General features: G+C 46.5%; 1 protein-coding gene and 1 non-coding gene across 3 annotated transcripts in view; one reads left to right on the forward strand and one right to left on the reverse strand.

The window, feature by feature from the left end:
• PRKCB (protein kinase C beta) overlaps positions 1-19,325 on the reverse strand; it is a 438,119-nt gene that overhangs the window by 92,526 nt on the left and 326,268 nt on the right. For both annotated transcript variants that reach the window (XM_029057467.1, XM_029057466.1), the window contains exon 10: positions 2,392-2,565. In XM_029057467.1, the coding sequence (XP_028913300.1) occupies positions 2,392-2,565 (174 nt within the window). The remainder of the gene's footprint in view (positions 1-2,391; positions 2,566-19,325) is intronic.
• LOC114809458 lies at positions 10,718-10,828 on the forward strand. Its single transcript, XR_003757242.1, has one exon. It is a non-coding gene; the product is annotated as a U6 spliceosomal RNA (small nuclear RNA).

The following is a 19,325-nucleotide window of genomic DNA, read 5'->3' on the forward strand; positions in this document are numbered from 1 at the left end:
AACTCTGTTATATTGTGATATTGTATTCTCCCAAAAGCTTAATACAGTGTTCTGCACATAGTAAGCATTCAGTAAATACAATGGATTGCTTGATTGGGCTCACAGTATAAAGAGGATGGAGAACAGGTATCTAATCTCCATTTTACAGATGAGGAATCTGAGAGAAGTTAAGTGACTTGCTCAAGTCAAAGCAGGCAAGAGAAAGAGCTGGGTTCAGAACCTAGGTCCTAATAATACACATATATACTACTAATAATTGGGGCATTTGATAGGTACTTATCAAGCCCTACGTTAAGAGCTGAGGTAGACAGAATCTACCTGTCATTGCTGATCCAATGTAAATTATGTTCAGTACATGTTCAATATATGGTAATCAGCATGGCCTAGTGGAAATAGTACGGGTTTAGGAGTCAAAGGACCTGGGTTATAATCCCAGCTCTGCCACTTGCCTGCTGTGCGATCTTTGGCAAGTCATTTCACTTCTCTGTGCTACAATTGCCTCACCTGTAAAATGGGATTAAATCCTCCTCCATCCAACACGGACTGTGTCCAAACTGATTATCTTGTATCCATGCAGCACTTAGTATTTTGCTCGGCACCCAGTAAGCATTTTACCAGCACCATAATTATTATATGCCAAACTACGGTGGCTTGCAGGCCATAGGTGGCATTTCTTCATTTGCAGTCACTTGTCTGCTCTGTGATCTTGGGCAAGTCACTTCACTTCTCTGTTGCTCAGCTAACTCATCTGTAAAACGGGGAATGAGACTGTGAGCCCCATGAGGGATATGGACTGTGTCCAACCTGATCAGCTTGGAACTACCAGAGTGCTTAGAACAGTGCCTGACACGTAGTAAGCATTTACAAATACTCTAAAAAATAAAGTGAATTGATTACAAAGTGCATTGGCACAGAATAATTTTCTTTGCCTTACTAAACATTTTGATTACGTTACAAGAAGGATTGCTGTTAAGCTACAGCCCATCTTCGAGGAATTATTCTGCTCTGTCTCCCTTCAGATGCTGTGCAAAATTATTTCCTTTGCCACATTTTGATTACTGTTCTATAATAAACCGACGAGAATTCACCCGCAATCTGAAATTCAGCAATCTCGGTTGATATGCCAGTTGCTAGCAATATATTCAAATTATAATGTTCAGGAAAACTATTGTAATATCTACATATAACAGCTGATTACCAATTGACAAACACCTGGAAATTCTACTATTCACATCTTAAAACTGTTTCACTGCAGGCTGTTTTGGAAAAAGCTTTTTTTTTTTTCCATTTCCAAGATGCAGAAATGTCTGATGCTGTTTACTTGGAGTGGAATAACAGTTGTATCTCAAGATAGCTTGCTCTACGGGGGCCATTTCCTCCTCTGGCTATCTTTAAGTAAGAAAATGTCTCGAGTCTGACATGCTGTTGGAGTCCAGAGGGGACCCGTGAATCCCAAGATGGGGGTCAGAGCTTAAAGACAAAAACACCAAGCCACTTCTCATCCTTGTTTCAACTCCATGACAAGATGAAAAGAGCACATGCCCTCTCCTATAAACAGAGGAAATTTATCCTGATTTCTTCCAGCTTTCATGAGGATGGGGAGTGAGAGTGAAGAAAATAGACAAGAATGGCCTACCCACTTTGGAGGCATTTTTTATGGTAATTATTAAGCGCTTACTATGGGCCAGATACTGTATTAAGCGCTGGGGTAGATACAAGATAATCAGGTCAGACACAGTCTCTGTAATAATTGTAATGATGGTATTTGTTAAGCGTTTACTATGTGCCAAGCACTATCCTAAGGGCTGAGGGGGATACAAGGTAATCAGGTTATCCCACATGGGGCTCAGAGTCTTAATACCCTTTACAGATAAGATAACTTAGGCACAGAGAAGTGAAGTGACTTGCCCCAGGTCACACAGCAGACAAGTGGCAGAGCCGGGGTTAGAACCCATGACCTCTTGACTCCCAAGCCCGTGCTCTTTCCACTGAGCCACGCTGCTCCGTCCCACATGGGGCTCATAGTCCAAGTCTCCATTTTCCAGATGAGGTAACTGAGGCCCAGAAAAGTGAAGTGACTTGTCCAAGATCACATAGCAGACAAGTGGCGGAGCTAGGATTAGAACCCATGATCTTCTGACTCGCAGGCCCATGCTCTAGCCACTACTCCATCCTTGTTGGAGCCAGGTTGTGTAGGCGAGTGAGATCGGCCCGTTTTGAGGGGACAATGGGGTGGCTTTGCTCCTTTTCTAACTACTGTACCACTTAGAGAGCCCAGGGCTCTACCCATATGTGCCAGAACCCCAGCACAGCTCTTCCCTCCGGTCCTGGGCTTGATCCCCAACAAGGCAAAGGAAATGGGGAGCAGGTGGGAGGGGGTTGCCATGTTACCATTGTCTGGAAGCAGGAGTGGAGCTGCGTTAGGAACGGGGGCTTCCCAGCCAGGGCCAGCACCCGTTTCTCCACCATGGTGCACTCCACATCATCATCCTGGATAACGACATCCTTCTTCAGGATCTTCACTGCATACAGCTCATCTGTGCCTTTCCTTTCCGAAAGCATCACCTGGGGAAGGAAGCCAACAGACAAAACCGTGAACGCCAGTGGGACGACGGGGATTAGCGGAGTGACAGATATTATGGTCACGGATGCCATTTCTGAGGAATAAGAGCAAAAGCGACAATCCCTTTGGGTTTTATCCAGAGCGAAAGGAATGAGAGGAACTGGCCCCAATCAAAGGAGCACATGTTTCCACTTGCTTCGCCCCCAAAACATCAACGATGCTCCATCATATCTTGCTCTTTCTCCTCAAAATAATTTATCCTACTAATATTTTAAACCAACCATCCAATCTTAATTTGTATTTTTTAGAATGAGCCGGGGCTACACAGCGTCTGGTACCACACGTATTCTTTCATTAATCTACGCAAATGAGGGCTCTTTATGAAGACTCACGATTTCAGCTTTAGCAGGAAGCTGCATCAGGGAATACTGCTAGCTAGCAGCATGGTTTAGTGGATGGAGTATGGGCCTGGAGTCAGAAGGATGTGGGTTTCTAATCCCAGTTATGCACATGTCTGCTCTGTGACCCTGAGCAAGTCAACATCTCTGGGCCTCTGTTGCCTCATCTGTAAAACGGCGATTAAGAGTGTGATCCCCATGTGGAACAGGGGCTGTGTCCTACCTGTTTAATATATATCTACCCAGCACTTAGTACAGTGCCTGGCACACAGTAAGCACTTAATAAATACCACAGATTATTATTATTGAAAAAAAAGTGGAGCTTGCAAGGATGCAGTGAACAGTGAGTGACCAAATATTCTGAGTTTTGGGGTCATCATCTGCAATGGTGTTTTCTGAGCACTTGATATTTGCAGAGCACTGTACTAAGTGCTTGGGAGAGTACAACATAACAGAGTTGGTAGACAAGCTCACTGCCTACTTTCATTCAATCGTATTTATTGAGCGCTGACTGTGTGCAGAGCACTGTACTAAGCGCTTGTACTAAGATGCCTACAACGGGCTTACCATCTAGATGGAGAAAGACATTAATATAAATCAATTTCACCTCTTTAAGAGTCTTTCAGGCACAGGGGTGGCCCAGAAGCACGGAAGTAGAAGAGGGGGTTGGCTACTGGGCTCAGCTTTCTGTTTTCCTTTCCTGCCTTTTTGCCCCAGCCCCAGGGAACCCCTCATCCTGAAGACCCCATAAAATTTCCCATCTGAGCCCTCCACAAAATAGTCACCCTAAGGAGGGCTTTAAGTGGGGGCTGCTATCAGTTGACTGGGAGGAGGCCATCCCAATCAATCAATCAGTCATATTTATTGAGCACTTACTGTGTGCAGAACACTGTCTTAAGCGCCTGGAAGAGTTCAGTATGATAATAGATCAGAGTTAGTAGACATATTCCCTGCCCACAACTAGCTTACGGTCTAGATGGGGAGACAGATATTAATATAAATAAATAAATTACGGATCTGTTCAGAACTGATGTGGGGCTGAGGCGGTGGGGGATGAATAAAGGGAATAAATCAGGGTGATGCAGAACGGAGTGGGACAAGAGGAAATGAAAGCTTAATTCTCTAGACTGCAAGCCCCTCTAGAATGTAAGCTCACTGTGGGCAGGGAATATGTCTATTGTTGCATTGTACTCTCCCAAGCGCTTAGTACAGTGCTTTGCACACAGTAAGTGCTCAATAAATACAATTGAATGAATGAATGGAAGGCCTCTTGGAGGATATTTATAAAGCTTCGAAGGTGGGAAGAGTCAATTGTCTGCCAGATATGAAGAGGGAGGACTTTCCAGAACAGAGGCCGGACATTGGCAAGAGGTTCGTGCTGAGATAGATGAGACTGAAGTTTGGTGAAAAGGTTAGCATTAGAGGAGCACAGTTCGCAGGCTGAATTGTAGTAGGAGAGCAATGAGGGGCGATAGGATGGGGGGAAGTGAATGAGGGCTTTAAAGCTGAATGTAGGAAGTTTCTCTTTGATGTGGAGGTAGATGGGCAACCACTGGAGGTTCTTGAAGAGTGAGCAATCATGGACTGGGCATTTTTTGTAGCAAACTGATCCAGGCAGCAGTGTGGCTAGACTGTGAGCTCCTTCTGGGCAGAGATCGTCTCTACTGCTGCATTATACTTTCCCAAGAGCTTAGTACAGTGCTCTGCACACAGTAAGTGTTCAATAAATATGTTTGAATGAATGACTGTTTGGAGTGGAGTGGGGAGAGACCTGAGGCAGGCAGGTCAGCAAGGAGGCCGATACTGTAATCAAGGCGGGATAGGATAAATGCTTGGATTAACGGCAGTTTGAATGGAGAAGAAAGGGCAGATTTTAGAAGTGTTGGGAAGGTTGACAGGAAAGGATTTAGTGATATGTAGGATGAATGAGAGAGATGAGTCAAGGATAACACCAAGGTTATGGGTTTGTGAACCAGGATGGGTGGTGGTGCTGCCTACAGCGATGGGAAAATCAGGGGGAAGACAGGGAAGAGAGGCTTATAAGGTTATGCTCTCTTGGAACAAACGAAACAGAATGAATAGAAATCCAAACCTCAGTCTCTTCCACCTGAGTTGAAAGAGAAGAGGAGAAAAGGGAGGTGGCAGGCACCAGAGAAGTCCTAACAAGGTAAGCAGGTGCCCGGAAAGCCCTAACAAGGCTTGGTGAGCAGGTGCCAGAAAAGCCCTAACAAACCTTGGTGAGTAGGATCAGAGTTGACTCCCATTCTCAGGAACAATTCTGTGAGGGAAGAAGTATGTTTTCATCTGAGCAATAGACTTTTTTTCCTGAGCTCTCTGTGAGGTGCTGGGATTTGTATCGGCTCAGAATCCCGGAGTCTGAAACCTAATTAAGCCCCTTATATGTTTCACCTGGCTGAAAAAGGTGACCAACTTTTTTTTTTCCCCTGTGGTATTTGTTAAGCACTTACTATATGCCAGGCACTGTACTGTACTAAGTGATGGGGTATATACAAAGTAATCAGGTTGGACACAGTCCATGTCCCACACGGGGCTCACAGTCTTAAGCCATTTTATAGGTGAGGGAACTGAGGCACAGAGAAGTGAAGTGACTTGCCCAAGGTCACACAGTTGACAAGTGGAGGAACCAGAATTAGAACCCAGATCATTCTGGCTCCCAGGCCCATGTTCTAGGCAACACTGCTTCTCCAACTTGCTTCCCAGTCTGCCTGAGAATGGGTACCAAGCAAGGCAGCGCCATCGGAGATCCGGGGATCTACCAGTCAACTAGGAGACTGGTCGGGGGCCATCAAACCAACACCAGTGGAAAATTTACCAACATCTATGATGGAGTGAAACAGTCAGATTTCAAGAGGCGTACATTGTCTTCATAAAGTATGATGTGTCAACCAAGAGAATGGCCTCGTAGATAGAACCCGGTCCTGGGAGTCAAAAGGAACTGGGTTCTAATCTCAGCTCTGTCATTTGCTTGCCATGTGAACTTCACAAATCACTTCACGTCTCTGTAGTTCAGTTTCCAGTATCGTAAAATGGGGATACATGTTCTCCCTCCTACTTCACTGATGAGCCCCTTGCATGACAAGGACTGTGTGTGACCTAATTAACTAACCCAGTGCTTAGAACAGTGCTTGACACATAGTAAGCACCTAAGAAATACAACCACCATCAATGGCACACTTCTTACACTCTCCCAAGTGCTTTATATAATCAATTGTTTGTACTAAGGGCTTACTGTGTGCAGAACACTGTACTAAGTGCTTGGGCGGCCATAGTTAACCAATGTAACAGACACATTCCTTGCCCACAGTAAGCTTACAGTCTAGAGGGGGAGCCAGACATTAATATATAGATTACGGATATGTACACGATCGATTGATTCAGTCGATCGCAATTATCGGCTGCTTACTGTGCACAAAGCACTGTGCTAAGTGCTTGGGAGAGTACAATATAACAATGAACGAACACATTCTCTATCCACCACTAGCTTATAGTCCATCCCTGCTCTGCCACTCGTCAGCTGAGTGACTGTGGGCAAGTCACTTAACTTCTCTGGGCCTCAGTTACCTCATCTGTAAAATGGGGATTAAGACTGTGAGCCTCACGTGGGACAACCTGATTACACTGTATCTCCCCCAGCGCTTAGAACGGTGCTCTGCACATAGTAAGTGCTTAACAAATACCAACATTATTATTATTATTATAGAGGGGGGCAGGCATTAATATAAACAAATAAATGAATCAGTTACACATATGTACATAGTGCAGATAGGTGCATAGCACACAACTGCTGTGGGGTTGGGTGGGAGGGTGAATAAATGGAGTAAATCAGGGTATTGCAGAAGATAGGGGGAGAAAAGAGCTTTGTCAGGGAAGCGAGGTTTTCAACTGTAAGCCTGCTGAAGGGCAGGGATCACATCTATTTTCCACCGAGGTAGTCTAACCCAGCAAATGGGCAACAAGTAAGTTGTCTCAAATGCAGACAGTAAACACTTAATAATCACTCTTACTGTTACTGTGCTCTCCACCCAGTAAGTTCTCAATAAACACCACTGATTGATTGACAGATCGATATGCGCAATAAACCATATTCTGAGTCCTTACTTAGACTTTGAGCCCCACGTGGTACAGGGACTGTGCCCTATCTGATTCTTTTGGATCTATCCCAGTGCTTAGCACGGTGCTTGGCACATAGTAAGCGCTAAAGAAATCCCAGGATGAAATATCACTAGACTAAGGGAGGGATCAGAAATCCATTAACCAACCCCATTCAGATTAAACAGGCCTCTGATTCTGGTGTCCCCATTGAACACTGAAAATTCATTTGTTCACTTGTGAGAAACAGTCACCGAGTTCAGATTCTCAATCCAGGAGTCACAGTGCCCTACAAAGAGCGGAAGAGACTCAGATGTCTCTCTCTCATCCTATGCCTTGAAGCTTCAAAGACAGAGAAGCTGCTTCCTTTTGGTAACAATAAGGCTGAACATGTTCTGAAATTCTCCCTGAAGTAGATTTTATTTTTTTTTTCTTAAATCTCAAGATAAAAGCCGTCACTGGAGATGAGACTTCAGCAACTGTAAATAATTATGTGGAGGCTTGGAGTATGTTTATTCAACCGACACTACCCCTCTGGGGTAAAAGTTCCAAATAGACCGATGGATCACGTTGAAGTGATGTCAGAGAACCATTCTCATCAAATCAAAGGCCGCATCTGTCACCGCAGAAGCCTCCTCCGTCTTTGAGAACAGAGCTAGGAGCGGCAATTTCCTGATAAACCAAATTAAATGGGAAAAATGGCCCCGGGGCTTACTTGGGCTGTAAATGTTTTATACTGCGGCACCTTGGTGGCATCTCAAAAGGGCAAAATGTGCCCTAAATTCCAATTTCCAGTGCGGTACTTCCTCACTCACAGCAACACGTTGAAGGAACGTGTCTCCAGCAACCAAGAAGCTCAGTCGGCAGCTGACAGACCCAGCCAGGAGTCAGAAGGCATTTTCATGGGGTGTGATGATGATGATGATTGTATCTGTTAAGTGCTTACTGTGTGTCAAGCCTTGTTCTAAGCACTGGGGTAGACAAGATGATCGGGTTGGACACAGTCCTTGTCCCACATGGGGCTCTCTATCTCAATCCCCATTTTACAGATGAGGTAACTGAGGCCCAGAGAAATGAAATGACTTGCCCAAGGTCACACAGCAGACAAGTGACGGAGCTGGGATTAGGACGCCGGTCCCTCTGACTCCCAGGCCCGGGCTCTAACCGCTAAGTCATGCTGCTTCCTTGAGGGGGAGGAAGGGGAAGATAGTAAGGGCTGAGCCTAAACAGTAGCATACGAAGGGTGCTGAGGAGTGGAGCTGCCTTCACTTCCTGCCGAGTAAACAGTCGCACAGCAGGACAGCACAGCCCTGAAGATGTCGCTGGGGAAAGGCATATCATCATGGTATTTGTTAAGCACTTACTACGTGCCAAGCAATGTTCTAAGTGCCGGGGTAGATACAAGGTAATCGGGTTAGACACAGTCCCTGTCTCACATGGGGCTCACAGATGAGGTAATGGAGGCACAGAGAAGTTAAGGGACCGGCCCATGGCCACACAGCACACAAGTGGCGGAGTGGGGATTAGAACCCATGACTTTCTCACTCCCAGGCCTGTGCTCTATTCACTACCCCAAAAATGCCCAGGCCTGGGCTAGGTCGGCGGGCTGCATTTCAGCTCTGCTGTGTGACCTTGGGCAAGTCATTTGGCTTCTCTGTGCCTCAATTTCCCCATCTGCAAAATGGGGATCCATTCATTCATATTCATTGAGCACTCACTGTGTGCAAAGCACTGTACAAAGCACTTGGGAGAGTACCCTATAACAACAGACACATTCCTGCCTACATCGAGCTCCCAGTCTAGCGGGGGAGACCGACATTAATCAAAATAAATACATTACTGATACATCCATATGTGCTGTGGAGATGAGAGGGAGGATGAATGAAGGAGCAAGTCAGAGCGGTGCAAAAGGGAGTGGGAGAAGACGAGAGGGGGGCTTAGTCAGGGAAGGCTTCTTGGAGGAGATATGCCTTCAATAAGGTTTTGACATGGGGATACCTGTTCAATACCTGCTTTCCTTCCTACTTAGACTGTAAGCCCCATGTGGGACCTGATTATCTCGTATCTACCCCAGCACTTAACTACATGGCTGGACACGTAGTAAGCACTTAGCAAATAGCACAATTACTATTATTATTAGATAATTTTGCTCTCTTCTCTCTGGGCCTGAGAGATGAGACTTGCCCTGTCCAAGTGGAGCAGAAAATTATAGAGATGGTGAATTGACCAATCAATCAGTGGTACTTATTGAGCACTTATATGTGGAGAGCACTGTACTAAGCACTCGGGAGAGTACAATACAAACGAGTTAGCAGACACGTTCCCTGTTCACGTGTTCCAACTGGGCACATCTAGGCTGTGTGTCAGTGAAGAAGCCATTTCCCCGGAAGCGAAGGAGTTGCTCCTCCCCTGTCTCCGACAAGTTTTTCTCACCAGGACTGAAAAGATTCAAAATGGAGGCTTTTTGTTTGCTGAGCTCTTTGAAGACTGTCCTCAACCCTTCTAAACTCACAATGGTAAATTGGCATCTCTTCCATTAAGCCGTCACAAGCCCAAGAGCTGTGAGATTGCTCCACCTGCTTAGCTAATGCTACCCCAACAGAATCTAAATTCACCAGCGTCTACTGAGAAGCAGAGTGGCCTAGCGGATAGAGCCCAGGCCTGGGGGTCAGAAGGACCAGAGTTCTAATCCTGACTTTGCCGCTTGTCTGCCGTGGGACCTTCGGCAAATCACTTCGCTTCTCTGCGCCTCAGTCCCCTCATCTGCAAAATGGGGGTTCAATCCCTGTTCTCCCTCCTACTTGCGCCGTGAGCCCCCTGTGGGACCTGAGTATCCTGTCTCTACCCTAGTGCTTGGTACAATGCTCGACACGTAGTAGGGCTTAAAAAATACCACAATTATTATTTTTATTGTTATTCTTATTAATATTACCGCTGTCCTGAGCAAAGAACAAGAGAAGGAAACAGCCACAGAGAGGACTCAAAGCTTAACCCACTGAGTAGCTGTACATACCCGCATTTGGCAAACTCTACTGGAGGTTTCTAGTCAAACGTACTCTCGGATCATAAGCAGAACAGCCGCCTCCCGCCTCTTCTAGCTCCTACTCCTCTTCCTCAAATATTTACAACATAGAGTGAAGCTGGATACTTGAACCTTAAACCCATGCACTTTGGCCGGACCTCTGCAAAATTAACCATGATGTGAGGGCATCACCGTCACGGTTATATCTGTAAGGGGACCCTGACACCCCTGCCCTTTTCCGAGAAGCAGCGTGGCTTAGTGGACAGAAGAACTTGGATCTGAGAGTCAGAAGGACCCGGCTCTGTCATATGTCTGCTGTATGACCTTGGACAAGTCACTTCACTTCTCTGGGGCTCAGTTACCTCGTTTGTAAAATGGGGATTAAAACTGTGAGCCCCATGTGGGACAGGGACTGCGTCCAGCCTGATTCACTTGTATCTACCTCAATGCCTAGAATGGTGCTTGGCATATAGTAAGTCTTAACAAAGTACCATTATTTTTATTAATGCTGAAAATAACTGATTGGGACACAAAGCGTTTAGCCACAGATCTCTGCCCATCAGTATTTAAAGAGTTGTCAGCCAACTAAGTGACTTGTACCCTCATCTATCCTACAACTGCATCTTGCTGTCCCGGCTTTGGCAGCACATACACTAAAGTTAGCGTGATTCAGAAAGATTAGCATGGCCCACGTGGAAGGATAACATACAGATTTGCAAAACGCTCCACATTTTTCTTCAAAGCCTTATTTAAATTCCATCTCCTCCAAGAGGCCTTCCTTGACTAAGCCCTTCGTTTCCCCTACTCCTACTCCCTTCTACATCACCCTTGTCCTTAGTGGCTCGGTGGAAAGAGCCTGGGCTTCGGAGTCAGAGGTCATGAGTTCGACTCCCGGCTCTGCCACTTGTCAACTGTGTGACTGTGGGCAAGTTACTTAACTTCTCTGTGCCTCAGACCCCTCATCTGTAAAATGGGGATTAACTGTGAGCCTCACGTGGGACAACCTGATTACCCTGTATCTCCTCCAGCGCTTAGAACGGTGCTCTGCACATAGTAAGCGCTTAACAAATACCAACATTATTATTATTACTTCTTATTCACCCTATTCTCAGCCCCACATCATTTACGCACATATCCCTAATTCATTTGAATTTTTGGTACCCCCTTCAAACTGTAAGCTCTATGTGGGAAGGGCACATGTCCAACAGCTCAGTTATACTTGTACTCTCCCAACACTCAGTATAGTGTTCTGCACACAGTAAGGAGCTCAATGAATACGATTGATTGATCGATTGAGTAACAAACAGCCCTGAATTCCTGTACATGTTAAACCTCCATGGCTGCCCTTGCTATAGCTTTACCCATTCTTATTCCACACTGGATTTGTTTTTTGGTTCCCTAGCTTTTACTTGCCCCTCTCAGGATCGTTTTCAGTACTCCACCAGTCTCGACTATGGGAGGGAGAATCAAGCAGAGGCACATCCATTCCATTCCTAGCTTGGGCAGTGGCTAGCGAGTGGCGAGTGGGAAGCAATCTGCTACATATCAAAACTCACCCATGCTGGGCAGCAGAGGCAGGGGAGAGAGTCGAGGGTGGAGACTCAAGTTTACTGCGCAGAAGGGTTCTGTATTTTTACCAAGAAAACTCTATGGATACACTACCAGAGTGATTGCTGATGGAGGCGGCGTGTTCTGGGAGAGACGCGCCCATGGCATCGCTCTGAGTCGGAGACGACTTGATGGCATGAGACAAGCTTTTACTTTCCTTTTGCTTGGTAATTCCAGCTTCACACTGGAATTTTTAGGAAAGCCTCCAACAACCTCTGGTCTGCTCCTTCATTTTGACGGAGAGTGAACCGTTTCCTTTAAATTCTACGGAGACGGGTGATTAGTTAATTGTCAGGAAGCGGCAGTGTCGAGGAACAGTTAGGAAATTTAGGGTTAATAAGGATTCATAGACTTGCATGGTTTGGAAACCTCGGGCAGCTATCACGGGCCTCCTTGTGCTGAGCTTCAAAGTTCATACAGTTCCTCCCAATGTCCAGTGGGCCGGATGCCCACTTAATCACACTTAATCCAATCACACTTATTAATAATAATAAAAATAAGGATGGTATTTGTTAAGAGCTCACTATGTGCCAAGCACTGTTCTAAGTGCTGGGGTAGATACAATGTCATCAGGTTGTCCTACGTGGGGCTCACGGTCTTAATCCCCATTTTACAGATGAGGTAACCGAGGCCCAGAGAAGTTGTGACTTGCCCAAAGTCTCACAGCTGACAAGCGGCAGGGCGGGCATTAGAACCCACAACCCCTGACTTCCAAGCCCGTCCTCTTTCCATTAAGCCACCCCGCTTCTCTTCCCAGAGCCAAGAATACACCGCATTTTTGTGTTAGCACCATTTTCCCCTCAAGGGACCCTGGGAGTAACAGGCTGGGAGCATGTGAGAAGGAGCCCCAAGTGGGACAGAGACTGTATCCAATCTCATTACCTTCTATTTACCCCAGCGCTTAGAACAGTGCTTAGCATATGGTAAGTGCTTAACAAATACTATAGTTATTATCATTATTCAATCCAGCTCCCCAGTAAACACTCAGTTATCCCTGTCCATTGAAAAGGATAGAGCTCAACAACCGATAAACAAACTGACAAGATAAGACTAAATCAGCCTCACCATGGCTTGCGCTCAGTCCTCCGCAACGGACTTCACCCTGCCCAGACCAGCGAATCTTAGAAGTGGAAATCAATTGCCTGAGCTGAATGGGGACACTCTGCCCTTGTTGAAGAAATGATTGCTTAATGCCGGCCCCATTTAAACTGCCAGCGGGCTTCCATCCCGCCGCCGGCTCTGTCCCCTTCGGAGAAGTCTGTCCTTAATGAGAAACTTCGTGGGCTGCAGAATCACACCACTGGAGGGAGAGGGCTGCTAATTAATCCCCCTGCTTCCGGGCAGGTAGCTCTCTGCTTGGATGGTGAAAGTCAGTCTTTGAAAGGGGAAAAGCAGGAGATGGATGGTTTTACCCTAAGAAACGAGGGGCTCAATTCCCCTTCTTTTTTCCCATGATATCTGGCCGAGTCAGTCAGCCAATCGTATTTATTCAGCGCTTACTGTATGGAGAGCACTGTACTAAGCATTTGGGAGAGTAGAATACAACAATATAACAAGGCTGGGAATTAGGGCGCTAGGAACCAATAAGCAATAACAGCTATTAAGCAGCTAACGTGTACATTTCCGGCCAGCAGAGCTGCCTAAACTCAACAGGTTTCATCACATCCGATCAATTTCACGGGGAAGCAGCGTGACCGAGTGGAACGAGCATGGGCCTAGGAGCAGGAGGACATAGGTTCCAATCCCAGCTCTAGCCATTTGTCTCCTGTGTGACCTTGGGCAAAATACAACAATAAACACACTCCCTGATCACAACGAGCTTACAGTCTAGAGGGGGAGACGGACATTAGTATAAATATATTACAGGTATACTTATGTTTACTATGTGCCAGGCACTGTACTAAGCACCGAGGTAAACACAAGCTCGTCAGGTTAGACTGGGTCCCTGTGGGGCTCACAGATTTAATCTCCATTTTACAGAGGAGATAACTGAGGAACAGAGAAGAGACGTGACTTGCCCAAGGTCACACAGCGGACAAGTGGAGGAGCCAGGATCAGAATGCAGGTCCTTCTGACTCCCAGGCCCAGGTTAGATCATGTTTCTTCCCATAGCCCCTTCCCTTCCTGAGTATCGTAACTGGCTTGGGGGGGGTGGGGGCCGTGGCCCAGCTTCTACTTCCCCATCTACAAAATAGGCAAAATAATCCCAGGCCCTGCACCGCTTTACAGCAGACAACAATAATTGTGGTATGTGTTAAGCTCTTACTATGGCAGGCACTGTATTAGGCACTGACTAAGTTACACATGGGGCTCGTAGTCTAAGTAGGAGATGATCGGCTACTGAATCACCATTTTACAGACGAGGTAACTGAGGCACAGAGAAGTGAAGTGACTTGCCCAAGGTCACACAGCAGACAAGTGGCGGAGCCAGGATTAGAACCCATGTCCTTCTGACTCCCAGGCCTGTGCTTTTTGTACCAGGCCACGCTGCTTCTCACATTGCTTCGGTTCCAGTTTGGCCTTGACTGCGACCAGAGCTGGGGCCGGTTTTTGGGGTGGGCCGGAGCTCTAGGGCTAAGAGATGAGGCTCTCTTGCATCTCACTTCCTTCCATATGTAGCGGTGGGACACAGAGCAGATCTGCCCAAGCTACTCTTAACATTTATTCTCTGTTACATCCCCTCACCTGTAATTTCTTTTAGTGCGTGCCTCCCCTACTAGATTGAAAGTTCTATGAGGGCAGACACTATCATGTCTGCTAACTCTACGACACTCTCCCAAATGCTTAGAACAGTGCTCTGTACAGAGTATTCAATCGATGGCACACTTGGAAGAATACAACGGAGTTGGTAGACACAGTCCCTGTCCACAGAGAGCTTATCGTCTCGAAGGGGTGACAGATATTAAGACAAATTACAGATACACACAAAAAGTGCTGTGAGGCCGAGGGTGGGGTGAAAATGAATTGCTTAAAAGGTCCAAGTGCATACAGTAACACAGAAGGGAGAGCGAGGGAACGGGACTTAGAGAAGGCCTTTTGGAGGGACTGTGATTTTAAGAAGATTTTGACGGTGGAGAGAGTGAAGGTCTGTTGTACGTAAAGGGGGAGGGAGTTCCAGATCAGAGGAGAACACGGGAAAGTGGTCGGCCACGAGAGAGATGAGATTGAGGGACAGTGGTAGGTTGGCGTTAACGGAGTGAAGTGTGCGGTCTGGGTCGCAGTAGGAAATCAGTGAGGTAGGTAAGAAGGGGGAGCTAAACGAATGCTTTAATGCCACAGAAACGTTAAGTGAGTTGCCCGGAGTCACACCGCAGACGAGTTGCAGAGCCGGGATTAGAACCCAGCTCTGTGCTCTCTCCACTAGGCCAAGCTGCTTCTCAGTATAGTACAGTACTCTGCACATAGTAAGCCCTCAATAAATACTATTGAATGAATGAATTGAATAGTAAAGTGCACCTAGTGGGTGCTCAGTAAAAACCACTACAACTACTACTAGACTGGGGATATTTCCAGAAATAAAGTTTCCTGAGGACAGAGGAGCAGAGGTAGGGAAGTCCCTGGGGACTTGACTGTGAGCTTCAGAGAGAGATCATCTCCCCATCTTATTCTCTTTCCCTTAGGTCCTTGAATTTAGGTCCGTAGCCCCCTAGGCGCTTTGATACTTCTCCTAGAACATATGTACCCTTATAGTCTGCCCTTTCCCTTATCTATAATTTATTTTAACATCTGTCTCCCAAACTAAATCGTAAGCTCCTTGAGGGCAGGGATCACGTCTACCGACTCTCCTGTGCTGTACTCCCCAGATGTTAGTACAGTGCTCTGCATAGGGTAAGCATTCAAAAAAATACCACCGATCGATTGATTTACTGAGGACAAGACACCTTTGATGGGACTGACTATTCTGAAAAAGATCCAGCTAGCGGGACATTAGATCCTGATTAAGGATGTAAAAATGCAACTCTTCTCTCCCCCAGCGCCCCCACCCCTGCCATAGCTTTCTAAAACACACCTATACTTCTTTTTCTCCGCGAAGCTGCCAGAGTAAGTGTGAAAGGAAGCAGCTGGAAGGAGGGAGGGAGATGCGGAGGGGGGAAGGATTGTCACAGTTGATGAGGGCAGGCGAGAACTCAAGCAAGGCAGGAGTTAATCACTTAAGCTAGGGCTCTGTTTTTACAAGGACTAATTAGCATATCGATAACACTGAGTTGCAACAGTTTCGGTGACTATCCCCTTACATAAACTGCAGTTCCTTAAAGTTTACTTAATGTTCCTCAATTAAGCCGAGCAAGGCAAGAAATTGCCGTTTCTCAGATGCCCTGCCTGACACTTTGAGAGGCAGGCGCAGAGGTGTAACTCATTAAAATATTGCCTTTCCTCTCCCTCAATCCTCTCCTCACCAGCTCCCGTAAATAAGATACTCAACCAGGAAAGGCAATTTAGAGGTTTCATTTGCCGGGCACTGACTGGACTGGGGGAACGGCAGGTAGTATGGAGTTGCCTTTTGGGGGGGGTGTTCAATTTAAGGAGAAGTGGGAAAAATGATCGAAATGGACTATGGTCCACACTCTGTTTAGCATCTGGGCTGGCCGGTTGGTAATCAATCCATCATTTGTATTGATTGAGCGCTTACTGCGCGCAGAGGAGGGTAGGAAGTTCTAGGGAGTGTACTTCATGTATTTTCTTACTTATATTAATGTCTGTCTCCTCTAGTCTAGACTGTAAGCTCGCGATGGGCAGGGAACGTGTCCGTTTAGTGTTATAATGTACTCTCCCAAGCTCTGTACGCAGTAAGCACGCGTGGCTCAGTGGAAAGAGCCCGGGCTTCGGAGTCAGAGGTCAAGGGTTCGACTCCCGGCTCTGCCACTTGTCAGCTGGGTGACTGTGGGCGAGTCTCTTCACTTCTCTGTGCCTCAGTTACCTCATCTGTAAAATGGGGATTAACTGTGAGCCTCACGTGGGACAACCTGATTACCCTGTACTACCCCAGCGCTTAGAACAGTGCTCTGCACATAGTAAGCGCTTAACGAACACCAACATTATTAGAGAAGCAGCGTGGCTCAGTGGAAAGAGCACGGGCTTTGGAGTCGGAGGACATGGGTTCGAATCCCGGCTCTGCCACCGGTCAGCTGTGTGACTGTGGGCAAGTCACTTAATTTCTCTGTGCCTCAGGTACCTCATCTGTAAAAGGGGGATTAAGACTGTGAGCCCCACGTGGGACGACCTGATTCCCCTGTGTGTGTCCAGCGCTTAGAACAGTGCTCTGCACATAGTAAGCCCTTAACAAATACCAACGTTATTATTATAAATACAATTGAATGAATATAACGGAGTTGGTATAGATATGTTCCCTGCTCATAAGGAGCCTACAGTCTAGAGGGGGAGTTAGACACTAATATAAATAAATAAATTATGGATATGTACATAAGCGTTGGGGGGCTGAGGGTGGGGTGAATAAAGGGTGCGAATCCAAATGTAAGGGTGATGTAGAAGGGAGTGGGAGATGAGGAAATGAGAGCTTAGTCAGGGACGCCCTTTTGGAAGAGATGTACTTTTAATTAATTAATGGTGGTATCTGTTAAGTGCTTACTATGTGCAAAGCATTGTTCTAAGCGCTGGGAGGGATACAAGGAGATCAGGTTGTCCCACGTGGGGCTCACAGTTTTAATCCTCATTTTACAGATCAGGTAACTGAGGCACCGAGAAGTTAAGTGACTTGCCCAAAGTCCCACAGCTGGCAAGTGGCAGAGAGGGGATTAGAACCCATGACCTCTGACTCCCAAGCCCGGGCTCTTTCCACTGAGCCATGAAGCAGGGTGGCTTGGTGGATGGCGCCCAGGCCTGGGAATCAGAAGGACCTGGGTTCTGGTCCCGGCTCCACCCCTTGTCTGCTGGGTGACCTTAGGCAAATCACTTCACTTCTCTGGGCCTCGGTTACTTCATCTGTAAAATGGGGATTAAGACTTTGGGCCCCATGTGGGACACGGAATGTGCCCAACCTCATTAGTTTGTTTCTACCCCAGTGCTTAGTACAGTGCCCGGCCCATAATAAGAGTTTAACAAATACCCTTAAGGCTTGAAGGTGGGGAAAGCGCTTTTCTATCAGATAGGAAGAAATATTAGTTAAGGGTATTTATTGAAGGCTTACTGTGTGCAGACTAATCAATCTATGGGATTTTTGAAGCACTCACTCTATGCAGAACAGTGTACTAAGTGCTTGGGAGAATACTATCATGTGAGTAAACACGACTGCTGTCCTCAAGGAGCTTATAAGGCATCCCATCTAATGACAGGAAACTCCTTTAGTTCACTGGTGTCCAGGCGACTATTAAATGATAACGATGGAATTTGTTAAGCGCTTACTATGTGTCAAGTACTGTTCCAAGAGCTATCAGATGAGAAGCAGCGTGGCTCAGTGGAAAGAGCCTGGGCTTGGGAGTCAGAGGTCATGGGTTCGAATCCTGACTCTGCCACCTGTCAGCGGTGTGACTGTGGGCAAGTCACTTCACTTCTCGGTGCCTCAGTTACCTCATCTGTAAAGTGGGGATGAAAACTGTGAGCCTCACACAACCTGATGACCCTGTATCTACCCCAGCGCTTAGAACAGTGCTCTGCACATAGTAAGCGGTTAACAATTACCAACGTTATTATCATTATTACCAGATGGTTGCATGGGAAGCAGCGTGGCCTAGAGGAAAGAGCCCAGGCCTACCAGTCGGAGGACCTGGGCTCTAATCCCATTCCTGCCATTTGTTTGCTATGTCACCTTGCTTGGGCAAGTTGTTTAACTTCTATGTGCCTCAATTTCCTCATCTGTAAAATGGGAATTCAGTATCTGTTATCCTTCCTACTTAGACTGTGAGTCCTACCTGGGAAGGCATGGTGTCTGACCCTAACATCTTGTATCTACCCCAGTGCTTAGAGCAGAGCTTGGCACATAGTAAGCGCTTACCAAATATCCCAGTTACTATTATTATTACTATTAGAGGCATCCTTGGACTTCTTCCAGACCAATTATTCCTGCGGTTTGGAAAACACATTTTAAGCTCCTTGAGGGTAGAGATTTTGTCTTTAATTACTCTGTTGTACTGCGCTCTCCCAAGTGCTCAGTCCGACGCTCCGCACACAGTACGCACTCACTATCACTGATTGATCGAGAAGAGTGCTGAGTACAGTGTCTTGCACACAGCAGGAGCTCAATAAATACCAATCAATCAATCAATGGTATTTATTTATTGCTTCCTGCGTGCAGAGCACTGTATTAAGCGCTTGGGGGAGAATAATATAACAGAGCTGGTAGACACGTTCCCTGCCCACAGTGAGCTTTCCACTGATTGAGAAGAGAAGTAAATAAGACGACAAAGAGGGGAGTCGCAGATCAGCACCATTTTGAACGAAGATTTCTATGCCTCGTCCTCTCCCAGAATTCTGGTCCTCCGACGCCTAGCAGAGAAGTATCACAAGAGGCAAATCTCTTTTCTCCTAACCCTAGTCATCGTTGGTGGCTTGGAGTGCTACCGACAATTTTTTCTCTAGTTGGGATTGTGGGTACTGAAGAAAAGCAGCCATGGCCAGGAGGGATCCCGGACAGCGGTGTTAAATGCAAAGCACGAAGAGTAAACCATGT

Source organism: Ornithorhynchus anatinus, chromosome 2, assembly GCF_004115215.2.
Source record: "Ornithorhynchus anatinus isolate Pmale09 chromosome 2, mOrnAna1.pri.v4, whole genome shotgun sequence".
Classification (NCBI taxonomy): Eukaryota; Metazoa; Chordata; class Mammalia; order Monotremata; family Ornithorhynchidae; genus Ornithorhynchus; species Ornithorhynchus anatinus.